This window comes from Pararge aegeria, chromosome 12 (genome assembly GCF_905163445.1).
Source record: "Pararge aegeria chromosome 12, ilParAegt1.1, whole genome shotgun sequence".
NCBI classification, from domain to species: Eukaryota; Metazoa; Arthropoda; class Insecta; order Lepidoptera; family Nymphalidae; genus Pararge; species Pararge aegeria.
The window spans coordinates 4,553,622-4,576,403 of record NC_053191.1 but is presented as its reverse complement, the minus strand read 5'-3'; the positions used below and the strand labels follow the sequence as shown (position 1 = coordinate 4,576,403).

Here is a 22,782-nt window from a genome sequence, read left to right as displayed (position 1 = left end):
CACTCACTTACGAGCAAGATTTTATCACCCTCGTGTTTAATAGAGAACAATTTACGAGAGGGCTCACCGATCGCGCGGGATGCTCCGATGCCTCCCAAAGGACATCACCTTTTGATCAATAACTGTATATAAATTACGGAGCATATGCCCTTTCTTGTGCAAACAGGCGCACCGGTTCGCCGGCCTTTGTATCTCCGTAGGTATTTATCGGAGAAGTTCGTCCGTTACGCTGAGGAAAGTTGTAGAAAGTATTTCATAACTTCCGCGATGAAGACCGGCAAGTTTACTCGTTCCTATATTTTCAAGGTGAAGAATGTTTTTAAAAGTAATCGTAAACATTTACCGGGAGGCGCGGCGGCGCGGCGCAAACTTTTGATTCGCATGTTTTTCGGGATTTAAAGCAGCTGTATTCACGGCCGGGAAGATAACTTCGGGACAATGAGCTACTTGAAGTGAATTAGACGCTCGAAAGAAGCCGGCTGCGGATTAGCCCTTCACAATTAAAACGGGCAGACGGCGCTTTTCGTCATCTTTGACGTGCAAGCCTCAGAATACACCCCCGGCGGCGAGCGACGTTATTGTGAATGCTCGAGATGTTTTGATTTGTAAAAACGGGTGCAGAAGGCTGCGATTAGCGGGGATCGGAACGCGAAGGTTTTGTGCTCCTCTTTGTAACACAAGTTGTTCATTCGTGTAGTTATGGTGTAATTTGGTATAAGTTTTTATGGGGTATGAATTATGAAAGTACATTACGCTACTATGTTAATATTATAACCGTGCCTCATTAAATGGTGCTCACCTTTTTGCCACCGTCGATAATTATGATTCTATACTTATATAGACACCTACTTGGAATATTGCGGCATAAATTGTTGCAATTCGTAGACACGCTGTTATATATTTGGATAACCTACAACAATATCTGTAATAATCAGAAGTGGGATTGTAAATCGGGGTTTGCACTTATACTACTGTGTATAGTTGTATCACGACTTAAAAATGCAGCGTAATTTTTTTTATTTGTTCCTAAGTAACTCCTGAGTTCGATTCCCCGGTCGGATCAGCCATTGTTAACCACCAGCTTGGAGTTATTTATCCCGAGCAGGTTAAGCCATCGATCCCAGTTTTTGCCACTGGGAAACAATATTTTATGGCGGGCTTTAATTATATGGGGTAATAATAATAAAAGCCCGCCATATCGCATTACTGCAGCGTAGTGGGTCTGCTCTCTAAGACACTTCTCCCGGATTTATTAGAAGGCCTGTACCAAAAGGTGGGACATTAATAGTATTACAATGATCTTGAAATCTTAACTCTTTTGACTAAGGTCAAGATAGGTTTTCGACAGCCCTATTAAGAGTGGTCTCAACAATCCCAATAAAAGGCGGTGAGGCGCCAACCTTTAATCCCATAATTATGAACGCTTTTGGCGACCGTTAAAGAGTTAAAAATGTCATTATAATTGACGACACGGCAATTTATATCTTAGCGTTATAATAAAAACCAGTTCTACACTGAGGGCATTGTAAATAATCCTGATTGCCGACAATATATCTGCTGACGGGCCTTGATTTGATGTCGCCGCGACACTAGCCGATAGTGATAAAACTTGACTTGGGTGCAACTGGGTTTATGATGTAGTGAGAATCTGACAGTTTGGTAAACAAACTTTATATTATATTTTATGGACTTGTATTTAAATATAATATCTTACAATTTATACAAGTGTTCGTAACTAGACTTGGAAATATTTAATTTAAATGCATATTCAATTATTTCAGAATCGACAGGATTCGAACCTCTGGTAATCGCGGCCTGAGCGAATTACCAACTATGCTACAGTGCAAATTAGATGACGCTATAATCGCTGTAATGTCGTGTTTACACCAGACTTATATTCCGCGACTTACAGCTTACGTAATATATTGAAGCGGTGAAAGTGCAGTGGTTAGGACTCTACTTTCATGGGGCCGAGTTCGAATCCCAGCTCGCACCTCTAACTTTTCGAAGTAATTGCGTTTTAAGCAATAATAATATAGCTTGCTATAGTAAAGGAAAACATCTTGAGGAAACCTGCATGCCTGAGAGTTCTCCATAATGTTCTCAACTTTTTGTTGACTCCACACTTCAGGACTGTGCCAGCGTGGTGGACTGCGGCCTTAACCCCTTCTTGGCCGTTAATGGGTTGAGATGATGAAGTCACTATATCTAGCTTACAAAGTTGTTTACTTTTGTAAATTTATCGTAAGGGACTTCTGTAACTAAATAACGGAATTGAAAGTAAATTAGTCTTAGTGTAATATCAGCCTGTGACTGATAAAAAGCCATATATTGATTTCAGGATCGTGGGTAGGAGATCCGTAGTTAAGTTGGTAAAGCGCTCAGTCCGCGATTGCCAAAGAGTTACAGGTTCAAATGTTGGTTCCGAAAAATGCGTATTTTGCATTTATGAATGTAATAATATTAATTGTAAAAATATAAAATAATATATTGTTCTTACCTACCTTACTAAATGAATAAATTGTGTTTTAGACAAACAACAAATTCAAAGAAGGATTAACAATAAATAATGCAAAAATTAAAATTGGTTTGACGTCTACCGTGTTCGCTTATATACCAACTTCTGATAATATAGGTAGTGTTTTTTTTTGTTAGTTTGTCTCATTGCGCTAATCTCTGGAACTATCAGTAGGTAGTATTAAAAATATATATTTTGCATTCGATAACCCAATCTCGATGATCTTTGAAGGCTTTTTAACTTAATTTGATCAGCTCCTCACAAACTTCTAAATGTCAGAAATTAATGTTTAATTTTTTTACGCCTGGTGTCGTAAACTTTAATTCTCTTGAAAATTGCTTTGAGAAAATCTAGACTGGATAAATTAAGTGCCCTTTAGTTCGATCCTCGCCGGTTAACAAATCACTGTGTATATAATAGATTTTTGTGTATAAGTCATATATTGGAAAGCTATATGAAGAATTCCGTCATACTCCTACCAATATCGCCAATTTACAGAACGCGGGTCTATTGTGCCTTACACAAAAGCAAAATTAAAAGGTCGGGATACAAAACGAACGCATGTTAACACAACGATAATATCTGTATGAAAAATTGACGGCCATACAGAAATCGGCATGTCGGATGGACAAAAACAACGGGGCTATCTCGAACACATCTTCTACCTGTTCGTTACTATGTCAAACGCGGTCAGTTTGAATTTTTAAATCAATGAGAAAGTTAGTAAAAAGTATATTTTTTAATCTATGGTTTTTTAATAACTTTAACGTTACTTTAATTGACAATAAAAATTTAAATAAACCGATTTTATTTCTCATTTGCATCGTGTAGTAGAAAAAAATGGAATACTTTTGCTTAAGTAAGAATAATATTTATAAATGAAAATGCAATCACTGATAAGAGAAAAAAAATTATATCTCTAGTTTGAAATTACTGCTCGGCTGAATAGTGTCCTATTTCACAGTCATATTATTTAAAAAAAAAGCCTATATAAATAATTAATTAATCTTAAAAAAAAATTGCTATGTTAAACATAGTACTTACTGTGAATTTATTAATATGAAAATTAATTTTGATACTTTTGCCCGAAAACTGTGGATCGATCCCAGAAACTTAACAATCGATCGATCGAATTGCGATCCAGAAAATGCTAATCACTATTTAGCACTATATAACTAGCCATAGTCCTATATCTGAGAATTTAGGTATCATTTAAATTAAAGAAATTGCATTCAGGGCACCTACCTGTATAAAACCTACTTAAGTTACAGATAAGTAAATCGACATAAAATAGAGTGAACATAACGTTAACAGTGCGCCTTCAGCTAATTCTGATAAACTTGGACGCTATAAAGAAAGTTGGGTATTTAATTAAAAGAATACCTCGCGACCGCGCAGTCAGCTGTTGTCAAAATTCTACGCATACCACACTGCGTTGAGCCAGTCGTTATTTCAATTACCCCTCGTCAAAGACAAAAGACCTGACACGAAAAAAGGATCCAACAAAAAACGAAACAAACGCTCATCAAAGGAATTAAAAAAACAGCAAAAAAAATATAAGATTGTGTATGTTATCTATGATTGGATCGCGGTTGTGTAAACGCATTCGAGTGTATTATGTTAGTCGGCACCGTTTTCGGTAGCGTTTTTTTGAAATTGAAACTGGACTGTAAACTTTTTTTTGTTATTTTTTTTCTAGTTTCCGATGGGATATCCGTGTTATTTATGACTGCAAAAGTAGCTAAGAATGTCTTGACACATAGGAGAATATTCTTTACTATGTACGTAGGTATAAGACCTCCTGTACCGAATTCGTTCTAAGTAAATATTAATTTCGCATAATTTTGAGGTTATATTTTAGAATCATCCTTCTTTTTTGTCTGTCGTTTTTTTCGGATGTCACCTTACCTTAAAAACTACTATCGAAGCTAAAATTAAGCTTACTGTCTAGAAACATAAACAGCTATAAATAAATCTTACTTGTGAGATAATAGAATCATAAAAAAAAAAATAATAACGACCGGAAAGAGATCAGGCGCACGACTGACAGCTTCACGTGCTCCCCGAGGCACGAGGTTGTTTCATTGGCAAATTCAAAACCTTGGGCTGCTGCTAAGAATTTCTTGATCGAAAAACCAAATACTTAATCACTGCCTCAAACCGGGGCCTCATAATCTGCAAGCATACATCCTTACTACTAGACCATCGAGGCAAATAAAACCATAGAACTACGATGAACGGTCAACAGCAATAAAAACATATAGGTGCCAGACAATAACTAAATGGGCGCACCTGGCAACACTATGTCTACCATTTAAAGTTGATCCAATTATATAAAGTAGCTTATGCACCGTCTGGCCGGAGATCATAGATAAATGATGCAACAAACTAGGTCATAATCTAATTACCAGGTAGACAGGTCTGGATTTGCTCACCGTACCTAGACATTGAAGTCAGTACTTATTTAAGTTTATAAATAGAACGTGGTTTTCCTTTGTTTTTTTTTAGCTATTCGGTTTATAACCGTGTATAACCGTAAGTTATAGGTAAATCTTACTTGTGAGATAATTACGATATTTAAAAATTACGCATGTTTTTGCATGAAAAAGTTTTTTGGAGCTGAAGTTATCAAGTTTAGTTGCAATATATTTAATAAGAAATAGATAATAGCCTAAACCTTAACTTTTTCATGCCATCAGATTTGTACCTTCAAAAAGTTTGTTTGTTACGTTTTCACGTCTTTAATACACCGATCATCATGAAATTTCGCAAACACATTTTCTGCGACACAGAAAAGCACCGAGTACCTGTTCAGAGAAAATATACCATCTCATTGTTCCCGAGGGATAGAAAAATAAATTATAGAAAACGACAACCGGAATCGATTTCCAAAATTTACATTGAGGCCAGCGAAATCGCGATCTAAGGTAGTAGAATATAATTTTCAGTCGTAAATTTAATTAGAAAAAAAAAAGAAAAAACCGTTTCCACAGATTAAAAACCCGCACGCACGGCTGAATAGTCTTCAGCCTAGCGCTCCCTCGATGCCCGTATCGATTTAGAGGTTACATTACACTCGAACAGATTAAGCAAGGCCAGTGAGGCTTGGATTCGCGCCGTTCTGCCCAAGTGCGGTGCGATGGCAAGGGTGCGTTTAGAACGGAGACGACAGAAGAGATTGCGGTAATTTTAGGAAAAAATCATTCGGAAGATTTACCACCAATATTAAGTGTTATTTACTATGTATCTGAAGAAATTAGTCGAATGGAGAAAGGGGATTTTTTATTAATGTATATCGAGCAAATGTGCAAGCCTCGAGTTGAGAGATTGCAATGCGCAATCGAGGAGCCGTTTTCGAGAATAAGACACTGTATCGTCACAGTAAAAATATAACTTATATCACTAGTTTTAGAGTCGCAAATGCTGCACTTTTGATTTTTGTTTTGACATACGGTCTGTCAAAAACCCTTGCTAAAGATTTGCATGCTAATTCGAGCTTTAACTCAATTTAAATAAGATCTTTTTCAAACATAAGTGTGAAAACGTGTCCTCGATTTCAAGCGAGGAAATCTAGTACTAAGGCTCTAATCTAAAATAAGTCGCTTGTCTGTCCCGGTGTTTCCGTTTAAAGTCTCATTCGTCTTGGTTACGGTAACGATAAAGTATTGCCAATAAATAAATAACTATGTTGCTTCTGTACTAAAGGCTCAACTCCCTTTATTAATAAACGCCAGAATGGTCAAGCAGGCAAAACGTGACAAAACATCGCGTAGATTAGAGAGTAGGTACTAATATATGATTTATTTTACGATTATAAAGGAATGGGAAAATACAGATTACCAGAAAATAAAAGTTCGGAGCAAAAAGTAGAAAAAGTTAAAGTAGTAAGTCACAAAACCACTACATAATATAAAATTGCACGCTACGTCATAAAAATACGTATTATGTTATCTTTTCCCGATAAATACACGGTTCCTAGCGATGGATCTTAAGCGCCGATCTATTATTACCATAAAATATTGATGAAATTCGGTACAACTTAGGTCTTAGAATAACTATTAATACATAACACTTTTCATCTCCAAGAAATACAAATGAAAACCTAGATTTTTTTGTACACAATTAAATGGTTACAAAACAGATAAATTTTTAAATTTCGTTTTGTCCACTTCATTAGAAACACACCCTTATAGCTGAATAATTTTTCAAATACCTGGGGGTAACTTGATTTGCACAGATTGCACTTACCGGACGTTTTATAAGTGGGATTGGGGTTAAAATTACGCGCCTTGTGACTTGCGGGCGTAATAATTGGTTAAGCCACTGGTTGAGCCATAGTTTAAGCCAGTACGTACAGGAATTAATACGAGAACTTATGTCTTTATTGTTCCTTGAAGAGGGTTCTAATAATCCCACTGATGTTGTATCTATCAGATACAGGTCTGATTTTAAAACAATTTAGTGTTGAAAGAAAATAACGCCAAAGTGAAATTGAGCTAATGGCAATCGTTTTAGAGTTGAAAATTACTTAACAAACGTCATGCAAAGAACGTAGTAGAAGTGTGGGTTAATTTAAGCGTTATAATCATTATAGATAAGATCCAATTGACACGGATTTTATAAAACTTCGATTGTCGAAAGATCAATTTGACACTTGTAATTTTATAGAACTTTGATGCTCGAAAACGGCTAGTTTACTAGCGTGCAGTACGTACCAGAACTTTGGAGTCGCATATCAAACGCTTTTGCATATCAAAACGCTGTAGCCTCCAACATTAAAATACTTATGTACAAACAAACTGTACAACTGGTTCTATATTCTTTTTTTTTAATTTCAAATTCCATTTCGAAAACTACTAGTTTTAAAAAAATACATAGAATTATATATAGTCGTAACAGAATTCGTAAATAGTGGCAAAACAAATGCGATCGTTTATGATAGTCAATTTGATTCTTGATTGAGGCAGGTGTAGTAGCAGCACCAGAAGTCATGTTTCCATTAGGTGTAAAGCACACGGAAGACTTTTTGCCGGTAAGTAATATTTATAGAATATGAAACTAATAATAAATCAATATCAATACCTAAATTTTTTGTAGTCCTATTTAGTGTAATTGTTTGTATGGGTGTCTTAAAATCGAGTGTTTATACATTTATCGTCTTATTTGTTTGTAATCAAATACATAGATAAGTCGATAGTGAGTCGAAAGATTCATGTGTCATTATTTAAGTGCTAAATAGTCGACATATTTGGTTTCCGGTTCCCTGCGACTTCCTGGGCTCTAATGCATTACGTCTTAATTACAGATGTGTATGTGCGTTAAAGTTAAATTAAACTAATATCAATCGTTTTAAAGTTGAAAACTTTATGTACTACTAAACAAATGTCATGCCGAGAACGCATAAAAAGTGTGGGTTAATTTGAGCGTTAAAATCATGGAAGATAAGATCAATTTTCCACTAATTTCATAGAACTTTGATTCTCGCAAACGGCTCGTTAATACATATTGTTAGAGCGAAAGATCTGTAGCAATTTAGTTCTATTACAGTTTATTCAACTGCCTCAGTCATTGTGCAATCATTAGAACTGCACACCGGCTTTTAGAAGACTGCGAATTCGCTTTGCAGTTTTGAAGCAGATGTTTGGTTGGCATACAAACTGCATTCAAACTGCAAACAGACTACATGCCAGCTGCATTCAACTGTGGAACGACAAAGTATGACGCATGTAGACATTTAAGACTGCATCGCCTCCTACTCTCAGCTGAGTATATAACTCAAATTGTAAATTCAAAGTCAATTATTTCAAGTAGGCCTAATATAAGCACTTTTTTTAAGAAAAAGCAAGTTTTTTTTTTATTCAACTACAAGTTAGCCCTTGACTGAAATCTCACTGGTGGTAAATGATGATACAGTCTAATATGGTAGCGGGCTAACCTGTTAGTGAGTATGGTAGTGAAACCCCTAAATGGCTTCTAGGCGACATCGCACCGGAACACCAAATCGCCTAGTCTTTGTTTGTAGGGCGGTAATTAGTCACGGCCAGATCAGAGAAAAATCAGAAATTATAAATTCCCTAACGACCCTGCCGGGAATCGAACCCGGACCTCCCACTTAAATTCATAGCGCTCACCGTTGCGCCAGGGAGGTCGTCAAAAAATCTGTCTGTTTGTAGTGACTCTGCCGCCAGTTCAGATTAAATAACTTTCCCAACTTCAATGTCTGCCGTCTGCTTTATAGCTTAAAGTTCTGTTTATTTATGATAAATATTTAACAAAAAAAACCTATAATTAACTACATTAATTAACGGAAACACGTTCCTTTTAACCGGTTCCGTGATATTACAACATTTAATTATTAATGCTTATAGTAAGAAATACACGATTTATGGATTTTATATGATGTTGTGAAGAACTTTATGATGCTTTATACCTACTAGTTATATTAGATAGGTGAGTGATGATAAAATACTATGTGAAAGTAGGCCTTCTTTGTAAGAACTTTTTGTACCGGTTTGTCTGTTTGTAGTAAACCACTTACTCCACCAGTGATTCTCAAGGCAAATTCGGTAAAAAAAAAAATTATCACATAGATGGAATAAATATTTTTTAGCCAAAAATATTACATATAAATTGGTTAGGAAAACATTGAAATTTTTTTGCTTTATATTCAATGGTATCAATATATTAGATTTATAATAAAACAGCAACCGTAGTACTTAAACGTCATAACAATAATAATCTATTGAAAAGTACAAAAAGTATGGCTAAAAGTAAATACCGTAATATCCGTGACCGACACAATGGTACCCCGTCGACCGACGACAGATTCGGCCCAACCTTTTTAATTATAATATCACTCGCATTAAAAACTTTTTGCTCCACAACAAAAAAGAGAAACGCTACTTTTTGGGGTTACAATGGTTTGAAGTGGGCTTAACCGATTGTGCTATTGACATGGGTGATCATTTACCGCTTTTGTTAACAATGCAGCATAATATATAGGAATAAATAATGTTTGATATTTTGTAACAAGTAAGCAAAACAATGACGTCAATTATACAACAGCATACAGCTACTTGAAATCAGTGGATTTTTCTATTATTGAATTTATAATAATGTGTTCTGATTGAGGTAGAACTTAATCGGAGCATAGGTAGCACCTTGAAGTACACCACTATAAAAATAAATCCATAGGTGCGACATCCCGGATACAGGCAAGGGTGATCTTCTAGACAAGCGCGTCGCTACCTAGACATCATCAAGACTTTCCTTAACACGAGTCAAGCGTTTAAAATAAGTTAGCCAATAACTCCATCAAATCTTATTATAAATTCGTCATAAATAACAGTATACTTAAACGGTTCTCTACCATAATTAGCCAAGTAAAAACAATTGTTTCATGAAATTTTTAATAAAGTGGGTAGCGTTATAGGTGTAACAAAATCCACTGATCCCAAGCAGTCTAAAGAAGCAGGTACTCACGAATCCGTGTTTGTCGCTGATGTTGTTGGTCAATTTCAGCTTGTGGAAGGAGACGACCTTCTGCATCCACTGCTCGCCCGTTGAAGGCGAGTCGGGGTGGATGTACATCCTCTTGGGCATCTCCGGGTCAGCCTTGCCGGCTACCATCCACCGACTCCGGAAACAAAAGATAAAGGTGAATTCCTCCTACAGAGACTTCAACACATTTGCCATATGATAAGCGACGGCAGTCAAACTAAGGCTTCCAATCTACAGATCACATGCGTGTTTAAAAAAGGTCTTGCGATAATGGACAACTGATTTAGTTCGGTTTTTGCCTTTATGCGTTATACTGAATGCTGCATTTGCTTCTTAAAGTATACGTAGTTTATTTGAAAAACAAACAAATTGAAACGAAATTAGAAATAGAGAATCATTATAACATATATAAAATAAAACATCATGTGTACTGTAAAAGCTAGATACTACGCCAGGCCGCCAGATTATAAAAACCGGTTATAAAAACTAATCAAAATCATTAAAACAAATTAAAAAAATAATAGATGAATGCAAACTGTTCAAGAATGAATTTTCTTACTATAATAATATGCTTTTTACATACTCTCTAACTGTAGCGCGTAAGTAATCCGTTTTCCAACAAAAGCGTATTTACTCAATATCTACGAGTATGAAATAAATAGTAGGCAATATAAGAGACATAGACGCGTGGAGCGGTATCTAGCGTTATTGTCAATCACTTGAGACCACAATATTATTTACATATAAACCACTAATGCTTGTTGCAAGAACACTGTCAATCAATGTACGCAACTGTACGCATACGTCAAATAACTCATTCATCGAGATGTTGTTATACGAAGATTTGATATTGCGGATGGTATATTATGACAACGAGTCGCAAACCTACACCACCTGCCTCGAGTGACATGGCAGGCTTTAGTTATGGCGGTAAACATTTTTAAATCATTAACTGAGCATTAGCATGCACTAGTGTTAATAAAAATACAGATCAATTTTGTGCGTCAATTTTTGTCGCCAGACGTTAACTTCACTGGGCAAGTAAGTAATTAAAAGTAAAGGTAAGTAAGTAATTTAGTATTAATAATTGTTACCTATGTTTGAACTAAAAATTTTAATTTTGTATATTACAATATGGACTCAAATAAACATAACACTAAGTTCCGTTTAATTTCCAAATCTTTAATAAATTGTTACATTCCAAAGGGTATACTCATGGAATGCCCTATGACATACAAATCATGTACCAAAATGGCCACCGTTAACTGCCTGGCGAAAAAAAAAACACAATTTTATTATGTGCGCATGAAATTTTAAAATAGCACATAATTATAATCAAGTTCAATAAATCACACCGATAGCTAAAAACTAATTAAGCATCTACTAATGAAAGTAAAAATAATTTTAATTAAAAAGAACACACGGTCTCAAGACAGGTGGCCGCATAAATTATGAGAGTTATGACGTTATAAACAAAGTAACTTTTTTACACGAATAAAAAGCATGGCAACTGGTAAGGCTTAGAAATACTTATTTGATTGTAGTCTCGAGAACTTAAATGCTTAGCTGCATGCACTTAAAATTAAAGCTTGATAGTGATTAGGCTCAAGGAGTGACAATAAGTGTATATAAATACAATGACTCGCATGCATCCTTACACCTGATAATGAAAACATAAGTTATCTACAATACGTTATAAGCTATGTGAATAAAAGAGGTCTGCGTACAGCGGAATATTTAAGAAGATAAATCCGCGCCAACGAATCGAAGGTTACAATTCGAAAACGGACTAACGATACGTGATGAGATTTGAAATTAGACCAGATTGTGTTCAAATACGGCATTGTACAGGCAGCGAAATATCCGGCTCGTTTAACAGAAAAACGAAGATATCAAGAAAAACCGACAGGTGCCGTACGAATTATCTAGAAAAAGTTTATTACGCCGCGCAGATCCCTATCGTTCACATCTATTACGCATGCTTCTTGCCTCATCGTTCTTTTACGAATTACATTAAAATAAGATGGATCCGTTCGGTCAGAGTGTTACCGGTCATATTCGCCACAATAAACTTATTTTAATTTAATTCCTTCATCTCCTCTTTATTTATACCTGTTGTGGAATTTGTATCTGCAATCGTCGGCAGCTACGATGTCCATTAGCAAAATGTATTTTGCTTTTTTATCAAGACCAGAAACGCGAACTTTGTAGGCAGGAAACATACGTCTGCAAGCAATACGAGAGAAAAACATGGGAGTTGTTCTTTGCGACAACGATTTGACATCGCGTCGATTGTGAGACATGCCGCTAGACTAGTTTCACTTTTTGTGCCCGTTTGATCTCAACACACTACTGTTTTAGCTTGTGATCTCGTACCGCACTCATTAGAAGTATTTACATAAATTGGTTCTCAACTTCTCAGTAGTTTATTAAACTTTCAAATAACTACTTACGAAGTAAACGGACAATTTGTTTAGAATTAAACTTTTTTTTTGTTTGTTTTTTTATTTGTGGACTAATTAGCGAGCGACGCGTCGGCTTCAGTAAGGTGTTACGAAGTATTTGAGACTGCTAAAAATTGTATCTGCCAAAACAAACCAAAAACGGCAAGGTGGGCGACCATTGTGCGGTTTTAGGTTGTCGCGAAACCTGACCGGCGCACGTGACCGTATGTGTGCTTACGACAAAATTTACAGGCCGATGGTATGAGAGAATCTACAGTTGTCGCCGTCTGTCTTTGGAAACTTTCAATCAAGTAACTATCTCGCGAACAATTTACATGTCAGTGATTTGTAATAATTAATTATCATATTAACGGCGCTAGACGGCCGGTCCCTTTGTCGGCGACGGTATCGGTTTACGGCTGAGTCACACACGAATTTTCGATCGGAATGCTCGGATCGTATTAATTAACGGATATTAAATCGAAGTTTATCGGTCGCATCTCGATGTTGCCAAACATGCGGGTCGGCGGTTTTGATACTCAGGTCCAACCGGCCGCCGAGACTTGGACCGATTGAGCAGAGAGGCGGACTTATCGCGTCATGTCATCGGGAATTAAACAATGTACACGATCAAATAAGATGATTTTTGATTTCGGACGCGATTCCGGAGCTCAGTTGCTGTTGCATGCGGACCCGGAAGAATTGAATTTGCTGCTACAACTTTTCTTATATCAGTAACTGCTTTGAGTTGACTCAGTAAACCAACTCGCCCCAGATTCTCACCTCCGATGTTGCTCGGTCCACTTTTTACGTAACCGCTGCGGCGTTTGAAACAAAGATATTTTAATGATATTACCCATTGGATGCGCGTTGAATCCTTAATCGTCGGGTGATTCCAGGCGATGCTTTCCTTAATGTCGTTGCCCTTAAATTGAGCGTAGTTACGGATTGTTTACAGACAATTAAGAGCGTATCGAAATTAAACTGGTGGGAACTAGTGCAATGTGTGGGCAGAATCACAAGCTTAATGAAGAAGCGTGTAACGGTACTCGATCCGGTGGCATCATCTCCAATCGACGGTCAGTCGGTGTTATGTATAGTGCCAGGTTCTAATAGAAATTGCTGTTGAAGATTTGCAGTAGGTTCTATTAGTTTCTGGCATTGTTAATGGACTAGCAGTTTAATGTGATGAACACCAAGCTCTTAGTCGTTACAAAGAAGGCGAGAGAGGGATTAAGTGATGCGTATGATGATGGTTCCTTGCAGTGTTCTACCTGTTATGAAACTTATATCGGTAGTCGTCGGCAGCGACGATGTCCAGCAAGAGGATGTATTTTGCTTTCGCGTCCAGTCCGGACACGCGGAACTTCATTTGTGGGAACATTTGTCTGTAAAGCGGAATTATCCCTTAATCTTAACTGCTTTATTGATCGTCGAAATCTTATAACCATATGCTGCTGCATCAAGCTACCATGAACATAAATTTCAGAATTTTCGTTGAGCCGTAAGACTTACGATCTTATCGTTGTCAATTATGTAGGCATCATTTAATACTAAAACCTTAATATTATAAGTAAAGTAAAAAAACGCCGTCTCGTTACCGCTGGTTTCTTACAAATAACATTTATTTGTTTACATCTTGCTTCATAACACGATCCATATCATTACTCAGGTGCCTACCAAAGTTTCAACAAAACTGCAGTATAGTCAAAATGCTAAAAGGAGGTAGGTAAGCATTAAAATATTTTGTTGCGGCTTCATGGAGACAGTGAAACCACAAAATTTTAGAGGTGCACGTTACTTCGTGTGTTTCTTTTGTTGTTCTCTCAGTTTTTGGAAAAAGTATAAAAGTTTTAATATGAGTTTATGTCGCATTATTTCTATTTTAAACGTTATCAACTGGAATATCAACTGACTTGAAGTTTTACCTGAATATTTCAATTCAGTTTTATAAAGGAAGTCGTCCATTTATTGTTTTGAACGTGGATCTTGCTGATGGTTCTTAGCTGGTTTATAATTCTTAGTCATTGTTAAGTTAGGTTTTTCCACAGCGTCAAAACTTTAAACTATTTGTAGAAGTTTATTGGCATATAACCTGCTGGCTAGTTATTTAGATTTCTACGGATTTGAGTTCGTAATCTTATGGTACTACTCAGTGTGAAGGTAGTTTACCGCTCATTAGGTTCAGATTTATCGTCTTTACGTGACGACCACGGCTGATCCAAGTCAGGCTGATTGATGTCGTACCGTGTGGTGATACGCTCGGAATAACAAGTGCTATCACATTTAACTGGGCTCAAAACCAGGCTCATCCGCGTCGTGACTTATGTTTGAGGCATGTTTGGGATGTCCTTCTGATGTTTTGTGTATTTTTATTTCAGTTTAAACTATCAGCAGTGGAAAACATAAGGGTTTAATATAAGCTACTTTATCAGTTATTGTCGAAGTTATGTGCGTTTTAAGAATTTCAAAGGCTCACTTTTAGGGCGCAGGTCTCCTTACATAATGAGAAATCCACCACGAGCCAAGTGCGATTTGGTATACTTCACACACCCTTGAGAACATTTTGGAGAAATCTCAGGCATGCAGGTTTACATACGATGTTTTCCTTCACCCTTTAAATAAAGCAAGTGATATTTAGCTGGTCAAAACACACATAACCTAGTATTTCGAACTCCCCCCCAAAAGTGAATTTGAAGTCCTACTAAGGGCTATCACCGCTTTAGAGAGTTGTTGTACTATATAGGTACCTATTAATTATTTTTCTGGAACTCAACTCTTGTTTTGGATACAGTGTGCAACATCAAGTGTGTGACCACAACAGCTGTAAAATATGTTCAGTAGGTAACTATAGCCTGTGTAGGTCACTTTGACAACATCATTACGTAATATGGAGCTAAAAACACCCTGAAACCACACAGTGGCTTCGTATAGTAATCTAATACATTAATCGTTAACAGCCACTTTATAACGACCCACACCACATTAAAAACCCAATAAAAATAACTTGTATTTGTATGCAGCCGAAGGGTCTTAACACTGGCCGGCAAGTGTCAAGTTTTGCAAGATATCTGATTCCATGACACCGCAATGTCGACTGGGGATCATTTTATGGTGGTTGGCGATCATTTGTGCGCGTTTCCCTATGACGTTGAAATGTGGTATTATTAAAAAATTATATTCAAAGGAAAGTAAATAGTGGTTGCATTTAAAGGTTTACATGTAAAAAAAGGATCAGTGTAAAATCGTTCATTTGCATTACGCAGTAATTTAAAAGAAAGTTACTTAGAACTGACGATTTAATTACTTACTCCTACAGAATATCATATCCATTATGGGTTCACAAAAATACTTTCACATATATTGTACCAAATAATAAATGGATGCTGTAAACTTATGGCGTTAAAATCACCGCTTAAAGCTAAGCTTAGAGACTGATATTAAATAACATTGAAACCTCCTTTGTTTATACTTCGATATAATATGTACCTGCTTACTTTCTAAACAGTTTAAGAATAGTATCTACGGTATACATATACAGTCCACCAAATTGGCGGGGCGGCTTGGTGGGGTCTATGTTCTAAAAAAAATCTCCTGGAGCCTGTCCCTGGCAGTATGACGTTATTATGCTGATGATTAAAATAGGTTTTTAATGACGATAAATAAAAAAAAATCTGATGTATATTGGAACGAAAAAAAAATTTCAAGTTTTATGTTACTTGTATGCGAAAGGCAAGATTACGCAAAACGTTGACCCCATTCACGGAATTATCTCAAATAAATAAAACGATTAAGTGGGTACGTGTCCCAGATGAACAATCGATCTTTGTACTTAACACGGATATTACGAAAAGTTTTGCTTTCAAATCTAAAATTATTTATCGGTGCACGCTATCTTAAGCAAAACAATCATTTCTTTCTTTGTAATACGACATCTTTAAAACTATATCTCAATAGATGCCTTGTTTCTTCATAAAAATTAATCATTTAGTGTCTACCGTAACTGTTACAACGATACTGTTGTATTTATTAAAAAAATGAGATACAAAATTTTTGCGCCGATAGCTTAGTGCTTACGGCCTGCGTTTCGGGGGGACCGAGTTCAAACCGGTACGCACCTCTAACTTCTCAGAGTTATGTGCGGTTTTTTTTTATTTTGTAACTAAAATATCTTTAAATCGCGGTTAAAAGTCTATTTCCTGTCTAGTATGTAGCAAAATATCTATGTATTTTAAGTAATATGTATTTAAGTTTATATATTGATATATTGTTTTTACTATATATATGTAATATTAGTTGTATAATGTTTATACTTAGCACGATTTAAGTATTGCACTATCCCGTTTTCTCTAATATGTTTCTTCAACCAGGTTGTCTGGAGGAGATCGCTTCAAGCGATAAGACCGCCTCTGTGCATATGTATATTATCGTTTTTATTTTATATTTTGTTAACCTGGTTTTATATTTGTATGTGCAATAAAGACTTTTTCTTCTTCTTCTTCTATCACGGTGAAGGAAATAATCGTGAGAAAAACCTCACGTCTAGGAGTTCTCAAAGGCTTGCGAAGTCTACCAATCCGCTCTTGGCCAGTAAGAGAGGACCCGTGACCTTTAGAGAGCCGGTACCTAATGGTTCGTAATGATGATGATAATGATAAAAGGCTGCCTGGAGCAACAGGCCTTTTCGAATGCGTTATATATGTGCCGAACTACAACATTGCAAAGCCTTTTTTTTTTTTTTGTCTCGGTGGAAAAGCTTTATGGCTACCTCTGTTCTTTTGGGCAGGACAGAGGTTATGTGGGACTCGTTTACCCGAAATAAAAACCACCACGGCATGTCCCTCTCGTTGGCTTTATTGGACGTCCGGGGAACCCGTTGTATACTTCCCAGACGTCTACCAACAACCCCAACTGATTGCCAGGGCTACTACGCTAAGGAGGAGGGCATCAGGACAGCTTGACCCCCCCTCAGACAGTAGGTAGACTCATATAGGGACGTGTAGCATAGCATAGCATGCATTACCCACAACATTGCATAGCCTAACTTAAACCAATAATATTATATACCAGATGTGCCCTGCGGCTTCGCCCGCGTAATTTTGGGAGGTAGCGTACTACTACATATAGTATAGTAATCTCATCATATATGAGATTTTTAGATTTATCACAAACATTTTTTTATCTTACGTAATTTTTTTAAAAAGTATACTATATTATTTCTAATACCTCCAAGAATATGTGTAATAAGTTTCATAAAGATAGGTCCAGTAGTTTTCGCGTGAAAGCGTAACAAACAAACTTACATTCACATTTATAATATTAGTAGGGATAGAGATATTATTGTTTTAAAAATAAGTACCTATTATACTTGTATATCGATGTAGTAACCATTTAGCAATATTTTGATTTGGGGCCTCAATTTGATTGTTGCCTTGTTGGAATAACTTTCACCAAAGGTTGCCTGCCTGAGAGATATCGCTATAGCGATAAAACCACCTTTGCACGACTAAACTAGTAGTTCATAATTCATTACGGCGTGCGCATATATTCGTGGAAGTCTAGGGAAGGGAAGGTTTAAACGGTGATATATCTACTAAAAGAATAATAATAATTACAACGTGTAACCGAATTACGAAAGAAATTTTAAGGATGCAGTATATTTTATAAGAAATCCTCCCGTTAAAATATTAAATCGAAAAAAGCAAATTCATTTTTCCATACAAATGAATTCATAACATTCAAAGTGTTTACTTATGACAACCCTATTGAATATAAAACACCGAAACGCGCATAACACCTAAACTACGTGATGCGTACGATTTTGCATGCGATGTTAGGGCTGTATCTGATTTCTTTCAGTAAAAACTATGGCAGCGGTTTACTCAAAAACTATTAGGTTTTCGGTTTCACAGATAAGTCTCAGAGATAGTACACAATGTAGGTATCTCTAAAGCCTGAGTATTATTTCGGTGTTTGTCACCTAACTCTTCCAGCTGAACCGTTTTTGATGTTATTTTGTGTGTATTTTTCAATGGTTTCCTAGATGGTTTGAATACATAATTGGACCCGGTAGGTGATGTCTGCGGAGTCCAATATTGTATAATATTATTATAGTAAATATTATTAATTATAGTAAATTATATATTAATTATAGTAAATTATACTTATTGTTCATTGAACCTATTATATTTTCTCCATATTATGATGCACTTCGTCCGCGAATACGCCGACTTAAAAAAATATTCATATGTTGTGGCGGACTGTTTTATAGTACTACTTTAAAGAAACAACAATTCCGATATACTTACTACATACTGCCGTCGTTTGGCGTAACGTTTACCGTTCACGCATCGCACGCATCAGAATCTCTCAAAAAAGATATTTTTTGGAGTTTTTGCCCGAGATTCCAATATAAATGAATCCTAGCTAGATCGATTTATCTCCCCCGAAACCCACTGTATACAAATATATATATAAAAGAATCGCTCGTTTAAAGATATAAGGTAGACACCATAAGTTGAATAGTGGTGAAGCGCAAACCCGTCCACAGAGCAAAAAGGTCAATATTTTTCACAACCGTTTGAACATCTACATTTCTATGCATAGACATTAGCAAAAACACAAATACCACGAAGTAACAATTAAATACTTACGCATTCAGATATTAACCAGAAAAACCGGAATAATATCCACATTTGTTGACCTAGGTCCTAATACTCAGTATTTCAGCGAATTTCAACTTTACAACGAGGCTTTAGAGTTTATTTTTGCTCTTGGTCTCAAAAGGCTGAGTAAGCATCACACAATGGGTTGCCTAAGTATGGCGTAGGACACTTGTTAGGTGGCGGGAGAGATCTTGAGCCATGCTTTAAAGATTGGCGGGTTTTGAATAGGCTATTTTATACCTACAAATTATAATAATAGGGGTTGAAGGGGTAACGTCTGTAAAATTCATTGAATAAATTAAAATCTATGATTTTTAAATACCTCTCTTACATTGTAAGATGAGAGCTCGTCTCGATATCCTAGCACCTGAAGTTAAGACTGTATGGCTCCGACTACCTACACAGGCAGTCTGGTTTTAAAATTCTTATTTGTTTTTTTTATACTGCACGAAGAACCCTAACATCATTGAACTCAAATGCACTTTAATCAAGTTCGCCTTTAATTTGTAAGTTTAATTACGTATTTTTTGAAATGGCAGTGAGATGATGGTACTACCTACATTCGTTAACAAAGATACGCCGCTAAACGATTTAGTGTTCTGATGCGATGTACCGTAGAAACCTATTGGGGGTATGACTAACATACTCCCTAGGCCCGCTACCATTTTTGACTGCATCATCTCTTACCACCTGGTGAGAAGGCAGTCAAAGGTTAAAAAAACTTAAAAATAAATATAAATAACTACGAAGGTTCCAAAGCTAAGCTAAGAAGTAGCCCACAACAAACTTGGCTGGCATAAAAAGTCCAGTTCTTGTTAGGTATACCTGCTCCATGCCCTCATCATCATCATCATATCAACCCATTTCCGGACCACTACAGGGCATGGGTGTCCTCCCTCAATGAGAAAGAGTCCACCACGCTGACCCTGTTCGGGTTGGTGGACTCCACACTTTTGAGAACACTATGCAGAACCAGTCATGCAGTCCATAATATGTTGAAATAAAATACAAACATTAAAAATTCATAGATTTAAAATATGCCTAATACTCGTAGATAAATAAGCCTAATAACCATTTTTCAAACGTCAATTCAGACAGTTTGTTGTGACTCTACCACCGGTTTGTAAAGCAAGTTCTACCGAGAAGAAGCTGGCAAGAAACTCAGCAGTTGCATTTTTCAAACGTCAATTCAGACAGTTTGTGACTCTACCACCGGTTTGCAAAGCAAGTTGTACCGAGAAGAAGCTGGCAAGAAACTCAGCAGTTGTATTTTACAAACGTCAATTCAGACAGTTTGTTGTGACTCTACCACCAGTTTATAAAGCAAGTTCTACCAAGAAGAAGCTGGCAAGAAACTCAGCAGTTGCCCAGTTGCAAAATTAACATTCTACAATCATTTTTCTATTTTATTGCGGACTGCTTCCAAGCAACCTTTTATTACCTTTAAGAAATTTATTAATTGTTGAGTAGCCCCGCTGTTAGTCGTATATCTTTTGACTTTAAACTTATGTTTTAAATGAGTGAAGACCATTTTGGGATCACACCGTTCCTATAATTGTTGTGTAGACTATTAAGTTGTATTTTAATTCAAGTGTGTGTATATCCAAATAAAGATTTATTTTCTTTCTTTCTTTCTATGTATTGGCAGGTCCAGAATTATCTTAGGAAACATGGTAAAGAATCGAGTGTAATTGCTAGACCAGCGTCTAAAATAAATATCTTCATTATGATCTAGATATAGTAATTCGAAGAAATTAATTACAATTGATAGTAATTATTGACATGTTAGTAACGGAAAAAAATATGAATTTAAAATTTATGGAGTTTATGAATTTAAAATTTATGCATATGTATCAACTGTTACAACGCGACAATTCTATTAATTTATGACTTATTGTATTCAACGTTGAACTTTTTATAATTAATGGAAATTGAATTAAATGATCTGGTATGCTGTTTACCTTACATGAACAGTTTTTTGCTACATAATTAAATCAGCTAACTAGCAACTGTACTCTACTACAGCTTTTACACTACAGCTTTTATGATAACTTACAAAGAATATCTTTATAAATTAATTTCTTGGTTACTTTTAAGATTTCCAACTTCTCTGTCTCCATTAACTTGAGCAATTCGGAAAAAAATGTTTAATACATGTGTATAATCTGTAACCTTTTTTTATGTACATCCATTCAATACAAAGTAGAGTAAATTGCTTGAATTTATAAAATTCATCTTTATTGATTCTAAAAGTTGTCTATTTTAATCGTCATATAAAAATGGCTGTTCTATTTTTATTATTGTTTAATAAAAAAATACACGACATAAAATAGTGTGAAAAATAGAATTCAATAAATTAGTAGATGAATACCGGACAAAAAGAAAACCAATAATGCTAAGTATGACATATCTATCGAGAGCACAGGTTTCTTCATTGTTTTACTAACTTTAGCCCGAGACTTTGCTCGCGTTAAAGTAGATTTTAACAATCAATCCTGATAGCACTTTAAGTTATTTTGTATTCTTATACATTTTTTCATAATTCGTAAATAATTCACGGTCAAAGCAATCAAGCCAAAAAAGGAGTTGCCATGAGTTTGAACGCATATCTGTGTTTTGCGCCTCATGGGATTGACCATTTTAGTTTTATTTTTTATTGGGCAGTGCTTTTGTGCTTGTATGAAGTGCACGCCACTGATTATCATTTGCCATTATTCAGGAACAATAGTGTTTTTCTTGGTGAAAGCTAGATACCTTCCTCACTCATCAGTTTATTTCCAGTATCACTGAGAACATGTACGAATAATTTCATGATTATCGGTCAAATAGTTAAAGCGTGAAACGTAACAAACAAGTAACATTCACATTTATAATATTAAGTTATGGGATACGTAAGAATTTTAAATTTCTATCCTTAGATTCTGGTAGGAGGGACCTTAAAACCCGGGTTATTCAGCACAGGAACGCAAAAGCTACGTCGCTTTGCGAGGCGCTTAAGACCTTCTTAGCGCGAGCGAACAGTGAAACCGTGGTGAATATTGAGGTAAAAACGCACTTACGCATAACGCATGCAGTTTGACATCGACGTCACCATGTAGGGCTAATTATAAATAAAAACGGTCATTAAATCCACGAGAGAGAGGGCTTGCTGCCTCAATGCTTCGCAATGAATGCAGTATTAGCGCTCTCACTGATTGTCTATACCACGTCTATACTCCACAACCTGTTCTATAGCTACCCTATAGCTATAAAGCTATTTAGTCAAGGTAGAAAAAGGTATCTGCAACCTTTTTTTTTGACTCCACTTGCCTACGTAAGTTTTTTTTTTTAACAAAAAAAATTCCGTTACTTTATCGGCGTACAACTTCTTATAAGTAAATTTTTACATTACAAATCTTCATGTACACTACGACCCACTGTATCGCATCCCTCGCCTGACTATTACGCTATTATTCTACTCTTACTTTTTTCTCCTTCCTCGTCTCCTAAGGACCGTTTAGTAGCATTTAAACTTCCTCAAGAATTGGGCAATTATTGCAATAAGATTTTTACTATCCGATTGCTAGTTCCGAAGATTAGCGCATTTCAACAAAAAAAAAAACTATTTAGCATTACTATAACTAGGAATAGATTAGACAAAAAGTGTGTATAATTG

The 22,782-nt window shown here is 36.0% G+C and overlaps 1 protein-coding gene across 4 annotated transcripts in view; it reads right to left on the bottom strand.

Moving 5' to 3' along the window:
* The window catches only part of LOC120628446 (optomotor-blind protein-like), a 158,981-nt gene that overhangs the window by 98,116 nt on the left and 38,083 nt on the right, over window positions 1-22,782 (bottom strand). For all 4 annotated transcript variants that reach the window (XM_039896822.1, XM_039896823.1, XM_039896824.1 and 1 more), the window contains exons 2-3: window positions 13,737-13,850; window positions 10,001-10,154 (exon numbers count right to left, since the gene is read on the bottom strand). In XM_039896822.1, coding sequence (XP_039752756.1) covers window positions 10,001-10,154; window positions 13,737-13,850 — 268 coding nt within the window. The remainder of the gene's footprint in view (window positions 1-10,000; window positions 10,155-13,736; window positions 13,851-22,782) is intronic.